Here is a 27338-nt window from a genome sequence, read left to right on the forward strand (position 1 = left end):
CTGATCTGTATCTCATTAAAATGAAGACCACTCAGCTACAAGCACCAGGCTGTTCTCCCCACTAATTGTTTGATAATGATGCCTCAGGCCATCAGTGTTAGAGACTGTGTCCCTGGGGTAGATGGGACTATTGACACCTCTTGATGTGGCCCAGACCTGCTGGAAAAGCTGTGGCAAGCCAAAGTTCAGCAGGGGAGAAAGGTGTTGGAAGCTGAGGAGCAAAGGGCAGGAACTGACCGTGCCAGGCCTTTCCCTGTTCTTTCTATAAATGGTTTGCAGTTCTGTGGGGCAATGTGCACCAGCTGATCTGGGTAAAGATTCATCAACCTGGGTGGAGACTCTGCTCAAGAGTAATTTTCAGCATCGTGTTTACTAAAGTTACTCCCATAAAAGTAGGCCAAAATAAAAAGCCCCCAAGCGATGAGAGTATTTTGGGAGGAGAAACTCAAGAAGAGTGCAGGAAGGAAAAAAAAAAAAAGGGCTCATTTAAAATTTCAGTTCTCTTGACTTCCTGGTGATGACTGGCTTGTGCCTTGAAAAATTAGAATGTTCTTAAGTTCCATTTTCACAGGTATCTTCTGAGGTGTTCGGGAGTTTCGAACAACCGCTGCCTCAGCCACCTTTGAAAAGAAATTTAGGATCCAAATCATGACTTATTTCTGAGAAATGTAACCTGCGTTTCCACAGAAAACTGTTCCTCTCAAAGGCCACGAGCATCTCAGTACTAAATGGATCAGTATGGATTTAAACTTACACAAAACTGGAAGGTTAATAACATAAGGAAGTGAGGTAGCAGCCCCCAGTGTGGATCCAGAAAGGAACTGGAAAAGTGCACTCAAGGAGTGAAATAGATCAGGTTTTGCTATTGTGCCAGCAAGGAATGTGATCTGTAATAGTAGAAGCGAAGATTAGTGGTTTTTAACAGAAGATATCTCTTGAAATTAGAACTCGAGGTAGGGGTGACCACAAAGGGCACCACTGGAAGGGCTAGGACACGAAAGACAGGCAGGGTGGCCCACGTGGCAGCGGCAACGCGACGCACGACACCTTCTACCGGTCCTTTTAAATGACCGCTTAATTTTTGCAGGGCCTCCCTTCCCCTTTGCAAAAGGACAACTACAACTGTATGAAATTAGGGCGCCTGGGGCAGGGGGGTGGGTGACATCTGGAAGGAGGTGCCGGAGAGACCAACGCGGGGGCACAACCTGCGTGAAGAACCTCCGTTCCCATCGCCGCGCGGGAGCATCCCCGCTCCCTCCGCTCGCGGCTGCGGGTCCGGAGGGCACTCGGGGCTGGGGGGGGGACGTCGCTGCGGCCGCTTCCCCCGCGGTGACAAGAACCGGCGGATCCCGGGACGGGGCCGCCCCGCCCGCCTCCGCGGAGCCTTCGCCAGCCCCATCCCCATCCACATCCCCATTCCCATCCCCGCGCGTTCCCCGCCCCTCGCCGGCGGGGGCGCGGATCCGGCCTGCGCGGGGCCGGCGGAGAGAGGGAGCGCGGCCGGGCGAGGGGAGGAGAGAAGCGAGGAGGAGGCGGCGGCGGAGGCGGCGGCGAGCTGGCCATGGCAGCAGCAGCCCGCGGGCGGAGAGGGAGCCGCCGCGGGCTGCCGCTGTGATTGGCACCCCGAGGAGGAGGAGGAGGAGGAGGAAGGCGCGGAGCAGCCGCGGGGCCCGCCATCCCGCGGCGGCGGAGCGGCGGCGCCCGGGAGGATGCCGGGGAAGCGGGGCTCGGCGGGCGGCGGCGGCACCGAGCTCCCGGGGGCCGGCGCGCCGCGGCAGCGCAGGCGGCGGAGGAAGGTCTCCTGCTTCTCCAGCATCCAGCTCTTCCTGGTGTCCGAGTGCGCCCTGATGCTGGCCCAGGGCACGGTGGGAGCCTACCTGGTGAGTGCGGCCGGCCCGCAGCCCCGCGCCCCGGCGGGGCTGAGCCGCGGGCGGGGGTGCGCGGCGGAGCGCGGGGGAAGTTTGGCCGGGGCGGCTCGGCGGGGCAGCCCCCCAGCCCAGAGGGGTCACGGCAGCTCGGCGTTTGGCGGCTGAAATGACTCAGCAGTGCCCAGGGGTCACCCACCCGCTGCCTCCCAACTTCTGCGGCCGGTCCCCGGGACTCCCGAGCGCCCGGAGCGCGGCGGGCGGGCTGGCACTGCTGCGGGCTCCCTGGCCGGCCGGGCACTCCGGTCCGGTGCCAGCCTTCCTGCTTCACAGCGAATAAATACCAAGAAATTCTAGCGGGGCATTTACTTCGTGCCTCCCGCCTTACCCGGTTTTGCTCATCCTCTCAAGTGATGCAGCGGTGCTGAGCGCAGCAGCCCCGCCAGTCCCGGTGTTGGGTACAGAACAGCCAAAATAAGACTTCAGTGCTAAATCTGCATAGTGAGATGTGGTGTCAGAGGCAGAAGTATAGTAGAAGAGTTGGGAAGATGTCCATACGGCTGTGCTTGTGCCTTGGAGCATACAGCCTGTGGAAATGTTCTGCTTCCAGCAGATGTAAGTGTATAGTTGATTTAAATTTCTCAAAATAGATTGCTGGATTTGAGAATTATAGTTTCCATGGAAAAGAAATATATGCATAATCTCTGAGGCTTTTTGAGGCCATACACATAATATATTCTACAGTAAGTGTAAGATCTCTGCATTCGGTACTTGCATTCAGTATTTGGCATTGCTCCTCTCACATGCTCAAACTACTTATGCAAATTTGTACTGAACGTGATCTATAATTTTTCAAGGTATGTGACTAAACTAACCATGGTTAATATTCCCCATTAATATGAAATGGAAATTAGAATTCATCTCCATATAATAAAACATAAGTTTAGTTTGGAACATATTTGTAATTCCAAAGGAAACTACATCAGATCTGATGAGATAAATTTAGCAGTTCTATACCCTACATGAGTATAGGTGGGTATAACTTAATTTGTAGGAGCCTGACAGGAACATGCCTCTTTTATGTGAGTAATACCTTAGTAAGTAAATACATTGTTTCCAATGGGCTGCTTGCAAAATGAGCTGTCAGTGTGAATGAGTGTGGGGTAATCTGTCCTCAAAGTAATAGCCAGGGAAGAGCCCACGGGTGATGTCACCCAGTGGGCACCAGGGTGCTGGAAATGTATGGATCTGCTAGAGGACTGTATGTTGGCACATTTCACTACAGTGTCTGATCAGCAGCAATAGTCCCTAGTGTGGCATTTTCCTCAAACTCCTTTGCATTGCTCTCTCCTCATCGGTTTAGCATTTCTTTTCCTGTTTTCCCCAACTCTTGGTGCGTGCTTTGTACCAGAGTAGAGCACTCGCTCCCCCTCACTCCTTTGGAGTGTTTCACGCACCTCAGCCCCACAGGCTGGAAATGACCACTGCCATCACGATTCCTGTACCCTCCCTCCTCCAAGGGATGAAACTCAGCTGAGGTGCTGCTGTCTCTACTCTCAGCCCTTCTCCATGTCTGTATCCTGAGCGGCATGACAGCAATGCCCCGTGGCCAGCCAGATCCACAGGCAGTAACAGACAACTGGTCAGTGGAGGGGAGGGAAGAAGAAAAGCAAACTAAAAACAATCCCCAGCATGCATAAGCAGTGGCCCAGCTGCACTGGGCAAGTGTTCCTCTGTTCCCTGTATAATTTATCTGCCATCATTGCAAATACCATGCAGCTCTTCATACAATGAACAGATGCAAATGTGGAATTATCTTTGGAGGGTACATGTGCACTTTAAGAGAGCCTGGCCAGTGCTGTGCTTACAGGTGCTGCAGGGGAGTGAGAGCAGGAGCAGGAAAGATGCTCGGTGGAAAGTGTGGAGGACATAATCGTTTTTGCAGACGGAGTGTCCCATGAGGCTAAGTGCTGTTCTCAGGTGCTGTCATGGGGTGAAATCAGTGGAGGCACTGCAGAGTTGCTCAGGTGTAACTGCAGGTGGATATTCATTTACTCAGGCTCCTGGGATGAGTGGGGATTGGCTGTGGTCTGCCAGGCTGCTCCCCAAGGGACAAATTAGCAGGCGAGACAAAGCGGAGAGCAAACAGACAGACAGACAAATAGGGAGATGCTGAGTAGGACAGGCACAGAGTGTAGTTCTGGGCAATTGAATAAACTACTAATTTTAGCCTGTCAGCAGTGAGGGAGTACTGTATTCATACTTCTGCTTTCCTTGGCCACAGTTGTGACTTTCCCTAGTTATTTGTAACTCAGGAAGAGAAACCTTTTTTTGCCTTATACGGCGACAAGTTGGTTTCCTCAGTTATTGTCTGCCTTGTTCTGCACAGGGAGACCATGAGGGCAAAAACTCAGCTTGTTAAGAAAACAAGGCAGAGGCTTGGCTTCTCAGGAGTGATTGAAGAGCTCAGTTTGGATTGGGCTTGGCTTTCATGTCACTACATTTAGAAGTGGATGTTGCTATTTCTTTTTAGAGACGTAAAAACCCTTCCTTTTTCTGTGTTCACTGTACAATATACCAGCAGCGCCCACTTGAATGTATGTGCAAAGTATACATTCATTCATTATGTGGTTTTGAAGCAAAAGATCATTCACTTTTATTCGTTCATAAAACATTGTGCTTGCCAACAGGGCTTTATATATAATAAATGCTGATAAAAATCTATATGAAGTCCAATTCTTTTCCCACAGAACTCAGCAGTGAAAATACCCCAGGACGCCAACAGTGGATGTCTGTGGTGAAGTGGTACAGTGCCTCTGAGGTTCTTCATGTGAAGTTTTAGGGAGTATTTGATCAATGTCACGTTCCAAAATATTTGTCTATTATTATTCTTGCTGTTTGCAAAATGCACATGTTCCAAAATTGCTTGGTGCCATATCCTGCATAGTTTATGGAAATACAAGCCTGTGCTGCTGCCTTAATTTCTGGGGCTGCTGAATACACCCTATTATTTGCATATTCTTGTAAGCTTTTGTGTATGCATTTATTTGGCTTCATCTAATTACTTCTGCGCGCTTTTGGAAACTTGAATTTCCCAGCAACTGCAGTGGCAGTGGGGAAACTGCTGCTTGTAGTCTGCAGGCATTCCTGCTGCAGAAGTTACTCAGGGTTTTCGCAGCAACTTTTTAAAGCCCAGCTGATTTCCCCCCGCGGTTGCTCTCCCGCAGCGTTGGGCAGTGGATTCAAGAGCTGAGCGTTGTTGGTGCAGATGGCACCAGGAGGGAAAGGCTGGAACCTCCGCTCTCCAGCCGGAGCCTTGTGCCTTTCGGGTGAATGCAGCAGTGTGATCAGTCATGCTGGCCGTGCGGCGATGAGGATTTTGATAAGGCTGATTCACATACCTTGGCAACACTTCCCTCCCTGTCCTTCCCCCTCCCCCTGCCACGAATTCCTACGTGCACTATATTTTGGAATATTTTCACTGGTAATAACATTCCAAGTGCTCCTGACGGTTTATCACTGAGGCATTTCATCGCCCTGCCAGTCAAATCTTTTGCCTGGCCAGCGGTGAAATCATTGCTTGAGCAGAAGGTGAAGAGCTCTCGTTTGACAGCCACAGTTTGTGGAGCAGGAGCACAATTTAATTTCCCTCCCTAGCCTTTAGCCTCGACTCACTCCGGTTCAAACTGACCTACTTGCAAGCATCCAACATCTGCCAAAGTCATGGGCTCCTTTAGATAAAGGGCATGCATATGGGAAGTGTGTTGGGAACCAGTTCTGTGGTGTGCTCTGCGGAGCTGTTTTTACAGAGCTTTACTGAGCTGTCTCTGTTTGCTGCAGCTTTGAATGCAGCTATTCATGTGTTTTATCAAGTGATAGAGGATGACTGGCCTGAGCATGGGATGGAAAGGAAAATAATTGGTCCGTCCCAAGGAGGGTGCATTGGTGTTTGCGTGGGAATGAATGCCAAATTGTTTCTTGTTTTGCTGAATGAAAACTTTTGAGCTACACTTAATTTCCCAGGGAGAGCTTTGCCTGTGCAGCAGTGTTTCACTGCAGCCTGCAAAAGCCCTCTTAACATGTCTGCAGTAAAATAGTGCTGTGTGAATCCAGGTGAGAGTGTGTGTGAGAGACAAGCTCCTTCTGTGCAATTTTATTGCCGCTGGGGTTTGGGATATTAATGAAAATCTTGACATTCCGTCTTCAGGAAAAAAAAAGTATGAAAGATAAATACAGAAGTTAATCATCAAAGGGTTCCTGGTGGAACAAACAGAAATAGGGGTCCTGTGTGATGAACACCAGGGAACTGAGGGGTTACGAGCAGAATTTGGCTCTTGGATTTTTTAAGTTGTATTGGTGCTCAAGCCCTTCCCCTCCCATGTTAGATTTGACAAATGCAAATGCTGTGTTCCTGTTGTACAGACCTGGTCAAACACTCTTTGAAGTCAGTGGTGAGGTCTGTGTGGAGGACGTCCTTAAAGACAGTTTTTGGAAATACTGCAGTGCTTCAGAGCTTTCTGTTGTGCTTGGTGCTGCACGATAGAATTTTCCCCTGAGTTTTCACAGGCTGAGTTGAGTGGGTGAGAGAAGTGTCGCAGGTGGGGAAACTGAGGCAGAGATTAAGAGCTTGATTCTGTTGCTGAAGCTAATGATAAAGCTTTTGCTTGGTTGACAGTAGCAGAGCCTGAATGTCTTAGGCATGGGCAGACTTAACTGCAAGAGCAGTTTTTTCCATTTAATTTATTATTGTTTTTAATAAAGTGTTTGTTTTCCTAGAATAAGAATCAGCTTTAAAATACTGCTGTCTTTTTTCTTCTCACCATTCTCAGCAGTGCTGAGTAATAAATTAGCTGTAATGTTCATAATTTATTTGTCACTGAGGTATTTAAGGGGCAAAAAAACCCCCATGGAGTGAAAATAAATGTTTTAGTGGGGATGAAGATTGCCAAGCACTGGCTGGTTATTGCTTACCGTTCATTTTCCCTCAATATATCTATGCTGGCAATGTTATTTCTGGAAAGTTGTTTCTAGTATGCCTTTCCCATTAGAGAATATTGTCTATTCTGCAGCTGAGTTGCACAGAAAGTTATTCTAAACTTGCTCTTTTGACTACATTCATATTCCTTTTCTAGGAAGCCTTTTGATGTTTTTTGGGTCTCTGACTGCAGAGTGGAGAAGAAACTAGAGCCAGCTCTGGGTTCTGATGCCTTCAGACTCCTGTGGGGCCTGGGTTGGGAGTGTGGCATGGACATATTAACACAAAAACTTTTTTATAAGTTAGTAGAAACAAATTCCAGTCCAGGTATAGGTTGTATCTCTGAGTGTCAAGAAAACTTGTGAGTAACTGGAATTTATTTATACTTTGGTTTAAAGGGTTTTTTTATATACTACTAATAGATGAAATGGTGTAGAGATAACACGTTTATCTCTTACACTATATACTGTGTGCAATTTGCAGCTTACAATCTGATATCTTCTTGGTTAAAGGCATTTAAGGGCAAAATGCACTTGATGTCTAAGCGTGGACTCACTGATTTTAGTGTTTGAATTTTTTATTATTTTTAGCAGAACATTTGGCAGTTCTTCCTTTTCTGTAAGGGCCAAGTGATATTTGTAAGCCTTGAAAGAAAGAGCGGCCTGTTAGAAATGTTATGATCTGTCGTAAAACCAATGTCTCATTTCTTTTGGCCAGCCTTCACTTTCAAAATCCCTTTAGCGCTTGCAGGGTGCCTCTGTGAAAGCCAGCTCTCTGGGTTTTAATGGCCTGCAGTATTCCTGCAGCTGAGGTTTAAAGGGATCTTGAATTAGAGCAGAGAATGCATTGGACTGAAGGGCTGTCTTGTTCTTGCTTAGGAGCTTCATGCAGTGTGACTCTTTAAGTGGTCTTGTAGCCCCTGTCCCACAGAGGGCTTAGTGGAACTGTGATCCCTCCCCTTCTCTGCAAGGGAGAGCAGATATTCCCTGTTTCCCAGAAAGGGATGTCTCTCATGTTTCATAGACTTTCTTTTCTCTTCCTTTCAGGATATTGCAAAGGACCAAAAGCCAGCTTCTGTCCTGCTACAGCAGTGTAAATTTATTGCTTCAAAAGAGTTATTCTGCAATTCATCAAAATGAATTTGTCCTCTGTGTATAATAATCCCTACTTGTAGACTCCTTGGTCTCCAGCTATTCCTTCACAGTATTAAGATCAAACAATGGCATACTATTTAGTGGGTGAGGTTGCAGCTTGGCTGAATTAGTATAGCTTTGTCTTTTGATCAACACCAGATGAAGCTACAAGTGATATATTTTAAGCATCATCCAAGGAAGTTTAAATAAACGTGATAGTACGTTGTGTTGTAACTCATTTAAGTGCTCCAGTGAAGTTTGGAAGACTTAATTTTTCCTAATGCATAGAAAAGTGGGCCACTGATTTTGATTTACAAGGTTTCATTATAGCTCTGCAGCAAAAAACCAGGACTAGAACCCCAAGAGTCCCTTCTCCAGGTCACCTTGGAACAACCACTAGACTCTCTGTCTCTTTGTAGATACACACTGCAAAGCAAGTAGCAGTGCCTGCTCCACTGAGAAAAGATTTCACACTGCCACATTCCATACACCATCAATATGACCAATAGTGATCACAGGCTGTTCAGGGAGTTCCTGGGGTATCTGGCACTTCTTCCCATCAGTGCTGAGAGGGGTCTGCCCTGTTATGGGAAGCAGTGTATAGTCCTTACAGGGCTGGTCCCTGCATCAAGATGTTTCAGTTTGAGTGGATGGATCAAAGCATAGCGAAAAGGAACCGTTCCTTTTTCCCAGATTTTAAATGGGGATGCAGTTGTAATTATATAGAGGTGAAGATCTACAGCACAGGTCTGGATCTGTCCCTCCTCACTTAGCAAATCTCGGAAACACATCAGAACTAAACCCAGATTTTCTAAGCTCTCCAGTTAGCACTTTTTTCCCCCAGCTGTATTCAGGATGTGATGAGCTGCTGCATTTTGCTACGTGAATATTCCTTGCTGAAGTGAGGCAGGCAGGCAGGCAGCCCCCTCCTGCTGTTGCACAGTGCCCATTGCATTGAAGATCTTTTAGTGGGCTTGTATTGCAGCAGTGCCCGGACACAGTCAGTAGTTTTAGATGACTGTTTGCAGCATAAAAGCAAAATATTTATTTCAGGTTTGCTTGAATATTTATCGTCATTGTTATTTTAAATAAGAAAAGCAATTTGCTTTGGTTTTTGTGTTTCCTCTCTGTTGCCTCTTGCTTCATAGTAGCCTTTCTCCTCACCAAGCAGCCAGCTCATTTCCCTGTATTTTTTTAACGTCTTTTTCGTGTCTGCAGGATGATTTTTGCATGTTTGCAAGCCCAGTGACTTTTAGATAAGTGGTTGTGAGGGCCAGTGTGGAAGCAAAGAAGTTGTTATTCCATGCTACATCTGTTTCCTGTGCAAGGATTGCTGGAATTGTCTTAATTTTAATATTGAAGTGTCCTTTTAAAACACTTGCCATGCTGTTTACGTGTAGAATTCATAATGCCTTAGTTTACTGAAAGTGGAAAGACTTAAAATTCAGTTTTATGGTGATGTGAAGTTTTGTGATATGACAGTGAAGTTTTTGTCAGAACCTGGATAATTCAGTTGTATTGAGGTCTTCATGACTCACCCAGTTTCTTAAGCAATTATGGCAGATTTGCTTTCAAGTGTTTTTTGGTGCTTTGATGTTTGCATCTGAATCCAACATTTTCTTTAGTTGTTTTTATAAAAAGGCAACTACAAACTCTGGCATAAAGAAACTGAAAGAAAGCTTGGCTGTTGAGAAGAGGTGTGGGTGTGGAAGAATACATAAACCTTTCAGAAATGTTTCACTTGTCACTTTTAAAGATGTGTAGTGGTATATTTGTGGTATTTATTTATTTTTTTGTCCCTCACTAAAAGGTTTTTGGCTGAATTGAAATCAGCATTGGGTTTGGGTCAATGTAGAAGAAACAGCCTTGAAGTGTATGTTGTATATGTGTATTTTAGGGTGATATGTAACATTTTAATACCTGAAGAATTGCATGAAGCAACATGGAATTGCTTTACAGTTGAGGTGACAAGTAGTGGTGTTCCCTGCATTCCTAAAACAGAGGAATTATTCTGTGAATTTATGTAAGAGGAGAAATAAGTACTTTTCCTGGAGTCTTCTTAGAACCTGTATTAGATGGAGCTCTGCATGCTCTCAGCTGGCAGGGAGCATGTACCTTCAAAACAGGATGGCCAGAGGATAGCAGTGATGGATGTGTTTGCCACAGCAGGACAGAGTTCTGAATTTTCTGTAGTTTCAGATTTATTTCATCCCTTTAATTCTCCAAAGGAATAACAGGGAGTGAGAAAACACCGTAACTTCATAGGTTTGCAACCTGTTGTGTTAAACAATGAATGGTATTTGTTTTCTCCGGTAAAACTTCAACAGGAAGAGCTGCAGAGAAGGTTGTTTGGAGTTCTTGTTTTTATTTCTGAAAAGGAGGATGTGAAATAATTGCTACCTCTTTCCACTTCTCAGCTTCATGCAAACATAGAGCAGAGTTGCTTGGGAGCATTATGTTGCTGGAGTGTGGACCAAACCTCACACTTTGGCTTGGAGGGAATCTCTGGGAGGCTGCAGGAGGACTGGCATGTGCCTTTCTTGGGACAGTAGCTGGGCAAGTCCCCTGCACATCTGAAAAATACCAGGCCTGAGTGTACCCATGTGCATGCCTACACTGAGAAATGTCAAGCAGGAAGATGGAAGCATTTGGAGCTTTCTGAAAGAGAAGCTAAAATACTGACTGAAAGAAAATGATTTTGAAAAACATGAAGGAGAAATGTCCCCAGTGGTGTCCTGCTCATAACTTTCATCTGCTGGAAACATGCTTACTTCTCATCCTGACATGGTCTCTGTAGCATGATGTATTGATGTGCCAAATTAGGGGTTGATCGGTTTTTTTCCCTGTAAGTGGGAAACAACAGAAAATACCAGTATGTAACTAGGTTTTGATTTTTAAAGAGGAATAACTTGAGGTTAGACTTCAAGTTTTTCAGTCCTACAGCTTGCTTCTCCTTGTCTCTCTGAGCTGCAGGAAGAGCTGTAATTGTCGTGCTTTAGTATACCCATTTTCTCCAAGTTATTCTTCAAACTTTAACTCTTCTTCTAAAGAGTATCCACCTTGCTTGGGGAGGTATGGTGGGTTAACCTTGGTCTGCATCCAGACGCCCACCCAGCTGCTTTCTCACTCCTTCCTCAACAGGGTGGGGGCAGAAAATGAGGTGAAAAAGCTTGTGGGTTGAGATAAAGACTAGCGATTACTGTCAGGGGTAAAACAGACTTGACCGAGGAAAATGAATTTTTATTGCCAGTTAGAATAGATTTGGATGTTTAAAAGAAAGCCAAAAATTAAAACACCACCTTCTCCACATCCCACCCCTTTTTCTTAGGCTCCCTGGGAGTATGTCTCTATTGGATCCTCACTGTGCTCTGCTGGGAGAGCATCCACCCTCGCCATGAGCTAAAGTAAATCATTAATCATGTTTGAGCACTGACATGCTCTTTGCAGAAACGTCAGCTGGCATTGGTTAAATAGTTTTCCCTGTGCTTGGGTCCTGTCTGCACTTCATGATCAGTCACTGGTTTTTGTGGTGTCCCATTGCACAGCAAGGTTCAGCCCAAGGAGAAACATGTGTCTGTGTGACTCAAACATGGTGGTATTTTCTGTCCTGCATGCATTGTCTTTAAAATTTGATTTTTGTGGTAATTAACCTTCCCCATAGCCTGTGCCAAGTGCTGTGGTTTGTGATGGACAGAGAAAGCGTTGGACGTATGTGCCCTTTATGGGAAATAGTGGGCAGCATTTTTAGGGCTTACCAGCAAAAGAAAACTGTGTTTTTTGTGTTTGTCTTGTCCAACGTACAGAGCCGAGAGCTCTTAATTACAATGGGCCTTTCAGGCTCTGCATGAGATGCACACTTTGTTTCCTGCTGCCTATGTCTAGTTATAATGCAGGTCCTTATGTCTGAAGTCAGTGCAGCTGCTGGCTGAGGAACAGGAGCTTCAGCTGAAGGGATGCCTTGTCTAGGGGTGCTTGTTTGCGAAGGGTGGTGATGACAGTTTGGGTGTTCCTGTAGATGGTCTCATCCAAGGTGCTCAGTGCAGTGAATTCCCACTGAGCTCAGTTGTGTTCCTGCAGGAATCTGCTGTGTCTTTTGTTCTCCAGCTTTGATCCAAAGAGTGGTTCTTTGGCCTTAAGTTTGTATTTTTGTTATCAAAAGATGATGCCAAAACCACGTGGCTGCTTGAGCCCTTAGGTCACAGTGCTATGATGGTAGTCTAAGTTGGGTTTTGTTTTCTGTTCTCTGTTTACAATCTGGGATATCTAATACTATTAAAAATTGTAAATCGGGGAGCTGCTTTGGGTTACTGAAAAGCTTTCTCATAGTCTTTGGGATTGAAACCTGCCAACTTCAGAGAACTCAAGAGCAAAGGCTGAAAGTATTCAAGTATTCCATGGAGGTAGATAATCTGTTCACTTCCATGAGTTAATTTGCTCAACGGAGGCCACTTCTGCATTGACAAATCACTCTGAATGAATGGATTCCAAAATCAGCTTGGGAGTTATTTGATGGCTATTGAAGTTAAGCCACACTAGCAAACCACGTGCTAGAGGCACAGCTTTGTGGTTTTGCTGTGTCATTTGGCACAACTGCACCAGCTTTCTCAGGTGCTGGCCCTGTACAGAAGTTCAGTGTTTTCCATGGATTATGATGCATCAAGGTTGCTGTGTTGCACTTAATCTCAGTTCTCACTCTTTCTTACCAAGAAGACAGAAGTTCCAAACTTATTGCTGTTTCTTGTGGAAGCATTTGAGGCTTATGGTGTAGCCTCTTGTAGCTGAGATGGCATTTATTGATTTGAATCATTCAGCTTAATTCAATGCTGGACAAGCTTTTTGCCAGATTTTTTTTTTTCTTATTTAAATAGATACCTAATGAATTACTGTAGTTGTATATAATGACTCATGGGAAATACTGGATGCAGCCTCTAGAATGAGTTCTGTGTGTTTTCAAATTGCAAACTTTTGAAGTATATCTCTGAACAGTGCTCAAGGTCCCTTGTTAATAGACTTCATCTTCGGTATTTTGTGGGCAGGTATCCAGTGAGCAATGGATTAGCAGGGTAATCCAGATGCAAAGTTCTCTCTGGGATTCGGTGTAAGGTTGTATAGTCTCATGTCTGGAAGATTCTTCCCAGACTCTCCTGTAATGTTCCAGCTCAATACTTCTGTATTCCCATCTTCAAAATCACTTGCTTTGGGGGAGTGGTTGGCCAAAATGAACAAAACGTTCTGCAAATGGCTTGTGGCAAAGTGTGATCTTCTGGTTTAGCTAACCAGGCCTTTTGACATGAATGGAGTGTGTCTGGTTACTCCAATACTTGTACTTAAGTACTGATGTTACTGTCGAACTTGATCAAATCTTTATGGATTTGTGTTAGGCATCACACTGAGGCTTCAAGGTATGGAATCCTTGAGAGATGCAGATATTTGCTACACTGGAAGTGCAATTGAAGCTAAAATGACCTTTGCTTTCTCCTTTATTCGCCCCCTATGGTGCACAGTGTATAGATTCAGACACTTCCAATTTGATTCTCAGCATCCTGATTACACTCAGAACTCTTGGTATCCAGACAGCGTCACAAAATATTAGGTTCATGGAGTGTTTCCAGGAGTCTGTGTCACTGTGTATTTCCCTGACCTCTCCCTTGCCCCTGCTACTCAAGCAAGTGAGAGATGAAATGCTGGGGGAAGAGCAGTTTGATTCCTCTGAGCCAACACTGACGAGGCAGGTTCTGTTGATGGTGGCACCTTGGCAGGAACAGAGGAACTTTCCTGCCACACGTGGGTAATGTTTCTAAGCCAAGCTCTTACTTTGCAGCTGGCTGTCCAGACCTGTCATGTCCAAACTGGCTCCCTTTATCAGTCAAGACTAATATTTGTGCCCAGAGAAATCTAGTTTTATTTGCATTTGGACACAGCGACAAGTGGCTGACTTGGGAGAGGATGGCTTAGCCCATGGGGTAATGCTTGTTGGCTGAGGAACAACTACTATTTGTATTTTCTGGTGAAGATGCAGATCAGGTTCATTTCCTGGCTTTGTTTTGGACATCTCCAGGCCTTCTTTGGGCTTTTTCTCCCTATCAGCAAAGTGCTAGCTGTGGTATTGTCTGGTTCCATGGCATCCTGTGGTCTAGGATTATGAGCACTGAGCTGCTCCAGTGATGGTATCTGGAATGAAAGAGGTACCCAGGCTTGGACCCTGAACCAGATCTCTATCAGTTATCATAATAAGCTGAGCTAAATTAATTAATGGGATGGTAATTTTGTGTTATCCTAGCTGTGATTATGCTTCCTATGATGCAGCCTCATTGACAGCTGAATGGTATCCCTTCTTCCTTCACATCTGCCTCAAGCCTCAGGGTTGAAAAATTTAGCCCTTTGCTGTTTGAGGCTTCACTGGAAAAGACTACTTGGGACTGCTTCACTTGCTCTTTGGTAGTGATGGATTTTAAAAGAACCTAAGGGTGTTATTTTTAAAGATGCTTTCTGAGCAATACTCTCACTGACAGAAGTGACTTATTCTAAGTGTCTCTTTGTAAATGGGAGTCTTGTTCCAAAGCCACTAAAGTGCTTTTTAAAAATCTCCTTCCCTATTACTGACTGCAGTGGACAGCTTTAGTGGTGTCTAGCTTCCTTCAAAGCAGGGCAAAATTAGAGTCTTAAATGTTGTGTGCCTGGCTAATAAACTGTATTGTAATTAGTACCTTGGGGAGGCAGGAACCAGGGAAAAGCCAAGTATAAAGAGAATTAACTTCATGTAGAAGCTGTCTGCAAAGGATGAGTGAAGAACTGGAAGGAGATGAAAAAACAGAATTTGAAATGGCTGTGGAGTTTGAGAGAAACCAGATTGGGAAAAGTACAAGGAGAGAAGAGAGAGTGCTCATGTTGGTTGCAGTAACCATTGGTTGGCAAATGCCTCTGGCTTTGTGTTGAACATTGAATGCAAAACCATTCCCATTCTGCAGTGCCTGACTGCTGGATTCCTCCTAGAATTTGATGTGCCCCTGCCATAGGAGCAGTGGAACCCCTATGGGAACCCCTCTCCTGTTGTGCTTTGCTCACGTCAGACTCTGGTAGGTAAGTGGAAGAGGTGGGGACTTCTGTTTTCCTTGCATGCGCTCATTGAAGTTTTACAGGGTCTGGTGATTCTGCAGTGAATAGATTTAAGATCACCTTCAAGCCCTGACTTGTTTGTTTGCACCATGGCCCCCCCCCGTGCTCACCTCCCAGCCTACCCTGTTCCTTAGTGGGATGTTTGGCAGCAGCCGGCACACGGCTCCTGTTCGTACCCTTGGCTTTGCACAGAGATGATGTGAAAGGAGAAATGAGTTGTTTGTGAACAGCTTTGTAGGAGGGTGTTACTTAGCAAATAAGCAGGATGACACGGACAGCTCTTGTGTGGGCTGCAGAGTGTGAGGTGGGACTAAGCAAAGCAGCACATGTGGCTTTGGGATAAGCTTGGGGTGTTGCTAGTTAGGTGCTAGAGACCCCAATTCCACCTGCAGAGGTTTACAGTAATTTGGTATTTCTTTTATGAGTTGTTACAAAGTGCTGTGGACTGCCAGTACAGTGTGGCCATTTTGTTGGTTCCCTTTTAAATGGCTTCCTTCCTCCCAAGGTTTACTAAATTAAAGCATTTCATATAGTAGTTGAGGAGAAAAGCCTCAAACTTTTCCCTAAGCTGAGTTCCCATTTGCTTTAGCCAGGCATCCTTGCTGCTGGGTAGGGAGTGGAGCAGGAGAGATATCGCAGAGCCAGAGCAGATGAAGAGAAAAGTAGCAGGACTTGTCAGAAAACCTCCTCTCTCAGTATATAGCCTTTATATAATCACCGTTGTCCTCCAACCGTGAAAACTGAATTCAGCTTCCTTCAAAGCATTTATTAATGCTGCCTCAGAGTGTCCTGCCTGTGTCACTTCTGCCCTGGTTCATGCCTGGCAGCTGGGAATGCTTCTGCAACCAGCTCCACAGGCCTCGCTTCTTCATCTGCATTCTGGCATAATTTGGATGCAACCCTTAGCCCCGAGTTCAGATCTTGATCGTAAATTAAGACAACCTGTCATGCAAAGGGCTTCATGTTTTCTCATCAGGCTTGCATTATGGTTTCTGCTGTGGTAAGTCACTCTGTTTATAGTAGAAAGCCTTCTCTGCAGGCATGGAAGTGTTGAGTTAGGAAGTGTTTTATTAGATAAACAAGCAAACTTGCATTCAGTTGTGGAGGTGGAGAAGTGAGGGTGTTGCAATGTGACAGCTTGGGATCCCGCCTCTCCAGTGGTAGTACTTAGTCCATATGATAGTATATATATCCATATGATAGTATTTTTCCTGTTAAGTGTCTTCCAGAGACATGAGTTTCATTTCCTCCGCTTCACTGGAATCCAGCGTGATGGTGCCCAGTTTGCAGAGTACTGGACCCGCGTGTGAATTTTGCTGCCAGTTCTGTATATGGCCAAGAGTGCTGCAGGAGCAGCATGTTTGAATTACACACAGTTTAAATTCCTCTTCATCTGGCTTTGTACAGCTACTTGCTGGCCACAGGAAAAAACCGAGATCCATCTCTGAACATGTCAGAGATGCTCCAGCAGCTTTCCCTGGGCTGTTTACTTTGACAGAGCTGAGTGGCTGCCCCTGCTCACCAACCTCTGCTGCTGAGCGCTTATTCCACATGGAATTCTTCATCCTCCAGGTTTGAAATGTGCCGGCAGCACCGTTCTGTGCTATGGTTTTCAAAGCACACAAACACGCAGCTCACAGGGTTGAGGGTTGTACTTCTTTGCATGCTTATGCGTTACTTGGCTGCCAGTGAAAATGACATAACATTTAAAAATAAGTAAGGATTCAAACATCCACTGGCTTCATTGTATGTGTGCTACTCAAGAAAAGTGTAGGCTAGAAATGGATTCTGGCACTGGGTGTTTTTATGTAGATACCTTGTCAGAGACTAAAATACCACCTGCCTTCACACAGTAAGGTGGATGTTGAACAGGAGACTTGGAGGCAGAAAGCTTGCATGGACACCAAGTCTGCAGATGTGATTATATTGCTGTAGGTTGGGACTTCAAAAGGTTTAAAAAAATGTAGATTTTGGCCATGGTGTGCATCTGTTTCAAAGCAACAGAAAAAACCTTTCAGGTTGTTCTAGGCAGTTCAGTGTGGCCCAGTGCTCTGTACTTGGATCTGCTTTGAGCTGTTGGTGACTCACACTGACTTTCTGTGATGAATGTGAGGGGGTAGCTGCAAATGACACCCCAGTGATCTTTTTGTTCACACCCCTCTAAATGGAGCAGTGCTCATTCTCTTCCTCAGGGCAGCTGGGAAAGGGGGTCAGTCCACTGTGTCCCGTGCATGATCCTTAGGAAGCAAATGAGGGAGGTATTGACAGTCCCACTGCTGTTTGCTGCAATGAGTGCCTGGATGAGAGGTTAGGTTTTTATATAGCATAGTTGGTCAGTATGGATCCCAGTTTCACTAGAGTAGTGGAAAATGCACATTTAACTTTCAGAGGCGTGTGACATTTTTCTGTTTTAAGCTATTTTGAAGCTAACTGTGGCTTTGCACTGATGTATCAGCTCCTGACCGAACAGGATATCTTCTACGAGTGTTGAGTACTCTTCACTTTGTTTGCAACGTGCAGCAGCATGTGGCATTGCTATGTTTGTGGCATAACTGTGAAATCCTGCAAAGAGTTGCCCAAGTGCACTTGATTTGTGCCCTGCCTTGGCTGAGGGCCAGCAGCACAGGATGCTGTGGCTCCCAAAATGTGGGGAGGAGATGCACAGTGGTTTGCAAGAGACGGCAGAAAAGTTTTCTGTGCAATGCTGGAGAGAAGAGGTTACCAGAAGTATGGTTTGCCTCAGCTGGGAGTGTGATGTCTGTTTCTCTTGCTGCATGGTGCAAAACTCTTTCTTCTCAGGCCCCTGAAAATCCTAACTTTGAATGTGTGCTTAATTTGGACTGTGTCAGTAACCTCAGAGCTGGTCACTAGAATATAAAATTAATTTTTCACACCAGTGAGGCAGAGATGTGAGCTGCAAACTCCTCGTGGCAGCAGTACAGTAACTTGTAGATTTTCGAGTGCTGGCCTAGAAACAGCACAGGCACATGCAGCAACAGCCAAGCTAATAACACCCTACTTTCAACAGTGGTTCAGCTGCAGCATCTATTATCCCTGTCATGTGAATGCAAATTTCTATGCAGAGATGATTTCCAGACCTTGAGCAGAGCCAGCTTGGGTGTGTTCGTATCACCACCCTTTTTTTTTGCTTTTTGCTTTCCCTTATGTTCGTGTGCCCAAAGCCAGCACGGGTGTTGGCACCTGTGGTGAGAGCAAATTTTAAGTTTCCACTGACTTTACTGGACCAGGAATGTTGTTCAAAGAAACGATCAGCAGCCTGAGATGAGAGGTCCCTGGGGCTGGGCAAAGGATATTAAGCTTATTGCCCTGCTCCCACCATCTGATGGGGGAGGAGTGGGCAAAATGCCAAGGAAACTGCATTTTAAAAAAGTGATCATCTCAATGCTGGAATTGTGGAGCAGAAAAACATCAGAGCAGAGGATCAGCATCATTCCCTTCGGCTTGAGACCAGAGCCTGGTGGCTGTGCTGTCAGCTGGGAGGGTGGGTGGGAAGGAGGACTGAGCCCATGGGTACCAGCTCTATGGGGAGGAGAGTTTGCCTCCAGCTACAGGATGCCATTTGCTCTGTCCCACGTGGCTCCTGGAAGAGAGGAGGAGGTGACATCTGAAGAAGTGGGTGGAGATGTGTGGAAGCAGTGGTGTTGTTTCTGGCATGGTCACTTTGACTCTTCAAGGAATCTTGTGTTTCCTGGCTCCGTAATGGAGGCAGTGGGACATGGTTTGCTTTTGTTTTCCTTTGGGAACATAGTTGCCAGGCAATTATTTTACACCCTGTAGCAGTGCAGACATGTCTCTTCAAGTCCAATCTATTACCACATAACTGAGAAAATGTATTTTACATTAAAAAGAAGCCTTTTAAAATAGCCCTTCAGGCATAAAGTCAATGTGTTTTCTATATATAACCCTCTATTATTAATACAATGAACTTATCTGTAGACTCTGTGGGTGAATATGACTTGATCACTGGAGATACAAACAATATGATATTCATTTTCAATGCACTGTGTCTCTGTCTCCATAATGGTGCTCCCGGCCTTCAGTTCATTTTTTTAGTGATAAAGTAGAGCAATAGTGTGAAACAGGTCTGTGGATTGTATTTTTGCTGAGCATTAATATAAAATAAACAGCCTATAGAGAAAACAAATTTACCTTGGTTCAGAAATGCCAAGATCTGTAGATTTGGGGCAGAGAGGAATGATGAATGTGAGCATGTATTATTGAAATAAGTCCAGAATGGCATGGTATAAGCTTCTGTGGATTTAGTTACAGGATGTACAATATAAGTTGCTTTGGCTGGAAAATTTTAAGGCGGTGATTGATTTCTTTTTTTTTTTTCCATTTTGATGTGGGTAATTTATCACTGTGTGTGTTATGTGAGATATTTTCCTTTCTCATTCATTGAAGAGTGTTTTAGGGTGGTGATAGGAGGCCCCTTTAGCCCAGACCTTTTTGAAGTTAGTCTCTGAAGTCATCTGATACAAATGCATGTGTGCAGCCTGCTGTGGCTTGGTAAGAAGAGGAGACAGTGCAATCATGGTATAAGTTTTAATTACTTCTTGTTATTGTATGTTACAGTGTGTTCACATAAAGGCAGAAGGCTGAGTTACATGATCTTTCTAGATCCCCAGCCTGCTTTCTGCATGAAAAAGGTGTGCAGGTACCCAAACCAGTTTAGTTTGTGGTGGTCCAGTTGACTGCTCTGGTGTAGAACTAACCTGGAGGGAGGAGCATGAACTCGTGCAGTAACAACAGCTTCACAGTCCTGCTGATGTCTCCGATGCTATAGCTAAATCTAGTGGAGCTGCTCTTAAAAATTAGGTGGGAGATGTCTGGAGTGGGTGAAATGGGAATCATGGAAAAAGGGAGCGAGGCTGGCAGGACTGAGGGCTGTATACAGTGCTGCAGGTGGAGTATTTGCTGATCAGAGCCCCACTGACCTGCAGGACAGGCACAAGGACATAAAGGTATCAAAGTACAGCTGTCTTTAGCACAGGTGCATTCCCATAGGAAGCTGTATCTTCAGTGCTGGCCCCATTATTGTGGGTTCTGGCATTTGCCATGATTCCAAGGCTGGCCCTACCTCTGTCCTCGTGCCTGTTATGGACTTGTCTGGTCCCTTGGGTGTGCTCTCTGGGCTGCAGCCACCCTGAATGTAATGCAGTTGTGTTCCTGTTGTTCTCTGGCTAAAAATCTGCATGTTGACAGTTTATTTCCCAGCCCTATTTTTATTTTGGGATTTAGGTGGGGTTTTTTTCCCCTCACTGTGACTTGTCAGTGTTTTGAGGCTACTCTCCTGATGCTGGTCTGAGCACTTTGTACTTAGATGCTCTTTCTCTCTGGATGCTCAAGGATGGTATGATGGATTTGTTCTTTCACCATACCCTCCTGCTCCTCATAACCCACTTAGTAAAGAGCTGGTACCACCGGGTAGCAGTGCTACAGTCATAAGGAGCAAACTGGGAAATGCAGTGTGGTCTGGCCAAAAGATTAAGGACAACTCCCAGCTTTTATCAGGAGGGTTGGAGTTTGCTTTGTGTTGTCATCCTCCTCCTCCTCCTCCTTTTATTTCAGACTCTTCACCAAAGTAAAGCAAGAAAGTGCTAGGGGATGGTGAGACTCTTCTTCCCTCTTTTGAGTGGTTTAGGTTTTGTAAAAAGGAAAAGAACTACTGAAGTCCCACTGAAATAACAGCAGAATGAGAATTGGGACTCTGGGTTTAGTTCCCAGGTTTGTCACCAATTTACTGTCTCTGTCACTGTGAATTGCACTTAAAAATGGTGCAGTATTTTTATCTGGAATCCAACTGTCCAGAATCTGACCCTTCTGAGGCTTGGCACCCACGTGTTTCTAAACACTATCCCACTTTCTAGCCACTTACCATATGTATGGTAAAACCCTAAAATTTGGCAGCCAGGTCAAAATGTGGGAGACATCCAAAGCTAGTTAATACCAGTTGGCCTTGGGAAATCACTTCTGTTGGCTTTCAGTCTTCCAACCTAAATTATTCCATCAGAAATTAATTTTGTTTACTGTACTTGTCTCATTAATAATTGGCTCTCTACCTCAGTTTACACAACTGTAATGAGTAATCATGAGTTTCCTATCTAGGTACAGCTCAGAAATGAGCACCACAGACATGATTTTGCATGGTCAGAGTTACATATTCATCTTGGAGAGATTCCCCATTCTGTCAAAATTGGTGTTCATGGGACCCTAGCTATAGCTGAGTTCCTCTAGGGATGTGCTGGAGGTGGTAGCATAAAGGAGGATTCCCCTTGCCAGGGCTTTGCATTGTTTAAAGTTTGGTGTTCAGGCCAGAAGTCCCACCAGTCTGACTGCACCACCATTAGATCATACCTTGCAGTAAAAGCAGTCCTGTGTTGTGGGTGATAAATCCTTACCCACAGCAAAGGGTCTGGAACTAGATGATCTTTAAGGTCCCTTTCAAACCAAACCATTCTGTGGTTCTCTGTCACACGAGTGCCTGGTGGGACTGCCTGAGGCAGTGGGATGTTGTCTGTATCCCTCCTCCTTGGTGTGCCTTACTTTGAGAATACCAACCCAGTGTTTTCTAGCAGTGTCCATCCCCACCTGCTCTGCTCTGCCACGGCTCCCATGGGGTTGTGGGAGCAGCAATGTCCCTGTTATAGGTGTGAGCTCGAGCACTGCTCGCGTGGCCGAGGTGGCTGGAGTGGAGACAGGCTGTGCTGTGCCCTCGTGCAGAGAACATCATTTCCCCCCATGAATCACAGAGCTGTTTCATCCCAACAGGGACCTGCACCTGGTGTTGCAGGTGAAGTGGTGATCCCTTCTGCCTTTGACACGCACATGCTCACTTGGCTTTGGCATGGGAAGAATTATTGCTCTTGCACTGCCTTCAGTCAGAGGGTTCAATTTTTAGGTTTTTCCTCCTTTCCTTCTTTAGTTCTTGGTTCTGCAGTGGGGGAGGATTACAGTAGTAGTATAAAATAACAGCCTGTCTGAGAAGAAAGCTGAATTTTCAGAAAACATTACAACAGTCCAGTTTTGGAGATCTGACTTGGACCCTTACCACGGTCAGGTTTGGGAGCTCTTGCTTATGCAAAGCAGCAGGAGTGGGTTGTTTCCATTTCCCATTTTGTTGCCAACAGGGCTGTCTTTGTCCAACTGTGCCCTGGTGTACCCTAGCAGAGGCTAACTGCCCCCGGAGAAGAGCTGCTGTCAGAATACTTTAAAGTCGGTCAGACTGGCTCCTGCTTCGTGAGGTTTATCAGCAAAGATTTTCAGTGCCTCCAGTGGGAGGCTATTTTTATTCTATCCAGGGGCTACCTTCTGCTCTGAGGTCTTTTTCACATTTTTTTTTGGAATAGAGAAACCTGCCTCTTTTAGGACAATCTTAAATATCTTCATCTTTTCCAGTCTGAAAAACTAGATAGTTTTTTAGTCAAGGTAAAAGTTTTTGGCATTTCTGTGATGTTCAAGATTTCTTTTTTTTTTTTTTACTGTATAAGAGGCACACTGCCATAGACATGAGAATGCCCTGTGTTTTCCCTTGAGCAGGCCTGACGGCAAGTGAGGTACCTAATGGCTCATCCTTCATGCTCTGATCAGTGCTATGACTGTTGCAAAAAATCCACGTTTTGTTTCATTGCACCATGTAATCAAGATTGGAAGAGCTCTCAAGAGATGATCTGGTTCATTTTCCTGCCCTATGGCAAGATCAGTCATACCTGTGTCTTTCCTGACAGATGCTGGTCTCTGTTCTTTTAAAGGCCTCTGCAGCTTCTCCAGGCAGCATGTTTCAGTGCCTCAGAATCCTTACCAGTAAAAGTCTCCCCACCTTGTATTTAACCGGAATCATCTCTACTGCAGTTTAAACTTGTCACTTCTTGTCCTGTCCATTTGAATTCAAAGAACAGGTCATTCCTTTTCGCAGCAATGTTAAATATTTGAAGACTATTCATGTGCTTCTCTCTTCTTAATGTTAAATAACCCGTATTTGTTAAATCATCTCTTCTTCATGGTGGATTTAAATCTTCTATGTAAACCTTAATTGGCCTGTCTTCTCAAAAATACTCTGTGACGATTCCAGTCATTAACTAATCCACAAACAGTTTAAACCCTTTGATCAGCATTTTATTTATATACTTTAGTAGCAGCTTTCTGTGCCAGCCAAACTGCCTATTTTTACGTCACTGTCTCCAGCTGACTTGTGCTGGTGTGCAAACAAAGTATCCACAGGGTTGTCTGTTGCTCCCTAACTGCAATTCCTTCCAAAGGGAAGGCTGAGTGCCTGGCATGATGTGAGGCATGGTGTGGTTTGTGCCTTGGTTCTGTGGGACAGCGCACTGTGAAGGTTGTGCCTCCAAATAGAAAGCGAGCCCAAAGAAAGGCTAATCAGTCATGGAGTCGAGGGTGTCTGCAGGCATCCAAAATATACATTGATGGATGCAGGAATTTGGAAATGGACACGTGCTCAGACAGGTGGTAGGCTGGGAAATGTCACTTGGTATTAGGACCTTCTGATGTGGCTGTATTTGAATAGTCAGGTCATGCTTGGAGGTCAACTACTATACTGTGATTTGGATGCCCTTGATGTGTATGTTTTCGGCTCCAAGGAAAAGTCAAGGAAATTTACACTTTAGCAGTACATATGGGGAGGGCAGAAGGCAGGTCGTACTCCCTGTCAGTAATTTTCTCTGGATTTCTCTGTTGTAGGTGAGTGTTTTAACCACCTTGGAGCGGCGATTCAACCTTCAGAGTGCTGACGTGGGCGTCATTGCCAGCAGCTTCGAGATTGGCAACCTGGCCCTCATCCTCTTCGTGAGCTACTTCGGAGCCCGAGGACACCGACCACGCTTAATAGGATGTGGAGGGATAGTCATGGCCTTGGGTGCCCTCCTTTCCGCGTTGCCTGAATTTCTGACCCACCAGTACGAATATGAGTCGGGAGAAATACGCTGGGGGGCTGAAGGGAGGGATGTGTGTGCTGTCAACGGGTCCTCCAGCGATGAGGGACCAGACCCGGACCTTATCTGCAGGAATAGAACTGCTACCAACATGATGTACTTGCTGCTCATTGGAGCACAGGTCCTCCTGGGCATTGGTGCTACCCCTGTCCAGCCCCTGGGAGTTTCCTACATCGACGACCACGTGAGGCGGAAAGATTCCTCCCTGTACATAGGTAAGGCTCTCTGAGCTTCTCACTGAAGGCTTTCCCTCTTGTTTGCTGTTTGATGCCAGTGGAAGGGATGCCTCAAGGTCTCTTCTCCATGTGCTGCTGTGCTTGTGAAGGCAGCTTGGCATAGGGCCCTATATCAAGCAGCAGGGAAATACACTGATGTGTGCTCATTTTGTAGCAATGGTAAAGGTTGATGACCATGGTGATTATTACTGGATGGTTAGGAAGATGCTTACTCCTGCTGTTGTGATTGCCCAGATTGCTTTAAATTCAGATATTGGTGACTTAACTGCTGAGTTTTGGCTGAAAAATTTTCAAGTGGTATGTGTGATGATGATTGAGGTGGGGTTTTCTTCCCCCCCAAGATACCCTAGTTCTGTTCCTGTTCCAAAGCACGTGTCTGAGTGGTCACTGCAATATAAGGAGACTGAGAGAACACGCATGTCTTGTCACTCCCACTGTCACATTTTAGCAAGGAAGTGCCTGTTAAGGATTGGGTGCTGTGACCCAGGATGCTGTGGCAGGACCCTTGATAATGTGATCCCTGTAATGGAATGGGATGCGGAAGCTGATGAGGTCTATTTTGAGATACAATGAGCCTGAAGTAGTTTCTGGTGATCACATTGCAAAATTCTTTCAGATGGTTAAGCTATGAAATTTGGCTTTGGTTACCCAGTGAAACATCTCTGTTATTGGGGTAAAGTGCTTGTGGGTTTCAGCAGTTGTTCCCCCTCCCAGCAGGTTTAAAGAGGATGCTGTGGGTGAAGTTATTCTTTAAAAAAACCTGCCAACTTGGCTCATTCTTCTTTCTGCAGGACTTGTCAGTAGATAAATTGCTCCAATGCAACAAATCCGTGAAGTGTGTCCTGCCATTAATGAGACCCTTCTGCACTTGTTAACATAGTTTCTAGTAACCAAAACTATGCACTTGTCCCATCGTCACTGTCTTGACGTGACTTTCGACTTAATGGATGATCCCATTACTCTTTGGGTTTTTTCCAAAGACATTTGTAGCAAGTTCCCAAGTGTAACTGAATGCAGCTGGGAGTGGCCATCGACAGCAAAACTGAACACTCCTGTTGACTTTGGGTGAAGCTCAGTGTCTTGGGGTGGGGCAGAAGCCTATTGGAAAGCCTATTGCTGTGGTATTCCTGGATGTATTGCTACTTCACTTCAAGAGGTTCATCTCCCTATTCAAAGTGTGTCCATGTTTTTCTGTAACTGGCCATAAAATCATAGTATTTCACCTTGGATCGTTATTCACCTTCACTTGGTTCTGTAAGTGCTTCCAAGGGATCCACTGGATAAAAAAAGGTGATATATAAAATACAAGAACTCAAAGGTGAATAATGAGTCTAAATTCACTGGAGCAACTCTGCCAACACCATAAATGATGAGCTGGAATTAAGAGTGATTCTAAGATTATCTATCTAAAGATTATCTATTATAAATAACTATATAGAGAAGTAGCAACTTCTTTCAGTCTGTTCCATGGGCATTTTTAAGCAATACTTCATGTCTGAGAACAGACTGCAGGAGGGTGCATGAGAGGAGGATTAGGGAGAGTGAATCTTTTTGTTCCTGAGATACATTCATCTTGTATGCTAAAATAACATCTTTAAAGTTGGCAGTTCAACTGTAGCTGGGAAAATACTGCCAGAAAATGATTTCTGCTTACTATATGCTGCTTTATTATTTTTCCTGCAGAGATATGTTTCTGATCATGTTCCTTTCTACAGGTAGAGTTTAAAAAAAAAAAAAAAAGAAAACAAGCATTTTTGGGTTGTTTACTTTCTGGCTTTAGCTATCAAAATCATAATCTGAATTTCTACGTATGAATTATGGATTGCATAAGAGTGGATGTGTGTGCACACTCAACCAGCAATGAGGTTTAATATCTGCCCTGTCCTAACCTATCTGTCACAAGTAGAGTTTCAGATATTGGATGATTAATTCTTACATCAACCTACAGTCAATTTGGCTAGTGAAAATAAAAGCTAACAGGAAAAAATCTATTCCACAAATGAATATAAATGGAGAAGAAAGTAATGGAAATGTCATCTTATGTTTGTGGATACTTGAGAGGAGGTCAAATTCCTCAGTTTAAGTGTTGTTTGAGAATTATTTGATCAGATTTTTCTTTAACTGATTATTTTTGTTGGTGTCATCAATGCAGTTTTCAGTGGCCTTAGCAGAAAGCTGGCTGAGCATCTTACCCACTTCATTCTGCTCTGTTTCGCAGAGGAAGTAACTGCAGAGTGGATACTGTCACTGTGCTATATTTATATCAGTTTGCTTTCTCTCAATAGCACACCCACTCAGTGGGGGCTACACTGTGTGTGACCAGATAAAATGTTTTTGAGTAAGTTCCCGCAGTTGAAATTAGGAGCAAATCTGGCATAGATTGTTCTCTCAGGATAAAAACTTATTAATAGCAGTGATAATAGTCTGACTGAACTTTCTGTAATGGCTGGCTGTGGCTGAGAAATGATCGGATTGACCAGTTCGTGCTGTCTTTAGTTCACTGCTTCTATCGAGTACGTACGTGCTGCATCGGGCTGTATTGTGGCTGCGAGGAAGAAACCTGACAGCTAAGGACTTGTCATTGTTCACCTCGACAACAAAAACCCTTGTGTCCCAAAGCAGTGAATTAGAAATAACTTTGTGCAGTGAGAGGGCTTTTTTTCCTCCTGAGTTGTACAGGAGTTAAGTGGAGTAACAATATCTAATACAGTCACTTTACAGTGAAATGACAATACAGGAAGAGTCCTGGTTATTAAAAAAAAATCCAAACCCCAAGAACACTGCCCCCAAAACCACCTTCTTTTTGTAGTAATGTGTGTGCAGACTAATGCAGATGTGACACCACATGGATTTTAAAGTTGTGCTTTGACTTTAATGGTTAATGCAAGTAGTAGCATCTGTGGAATATAATATTTTTCTGGCTATGAAGTCCATTAAATCTGTCATGTGGTTTCTCTGCAGTGACAAGCACACAGGCAGTGCACCTCTCTTGTGCATCCTTTGAGGTAGAGGTTGCTTAGGCTTATGTTCTGCCAAGGAGGTGG

General features: G+C 44.9%; 1 protein-coding gene across 2 annotated transcripts in view; it reads left to right on the plus strand.

The window, feature by feature from the left end:
* Nucleotides 1-552: 552 nt before the first annotated feature.
* SLCO3A1 (solute carrier organic anion transporter family member 3A1) overlaps nt 553-27338 on the plus strand; it is a 139989-nt gene continuing 113203 nt past the window's right edge. The window contains exons 1-2 of one of the 2 annotated variants that reach the window (XM_051796692.1): nt 553-571; nt 23808-24273. In XM_051796692.1, the coding sequence (XP_051652652.1) occupies nt 23973-24273 (301 nt within the window). In that variant the 5' untranslated portion in view covers nt 553-571; nt 23808-23972. Of the gene's footprint in view, nt 572-1164; nt 1881-23807; nt 24274-27338 lie in introns of those variants that run through there. The other variant, XM_051796691.1, reaches the window with a different exon arrangement.

This window comes from Manacus candei, unplaced genomic scaffold (genome assembly GCF_025592945.1).
Source record: "Manacus candei isolate 608988 ecotype Guabito, Panama unplaced genomic scaffold, ASM2559294v1 h1tg000046l, whole genome shotgun sequence".
NCBI lineage: Eukaryota > Metazoa > Chordata > Aves > Passeriformes > Pipridae > Manacus > Manacus candei.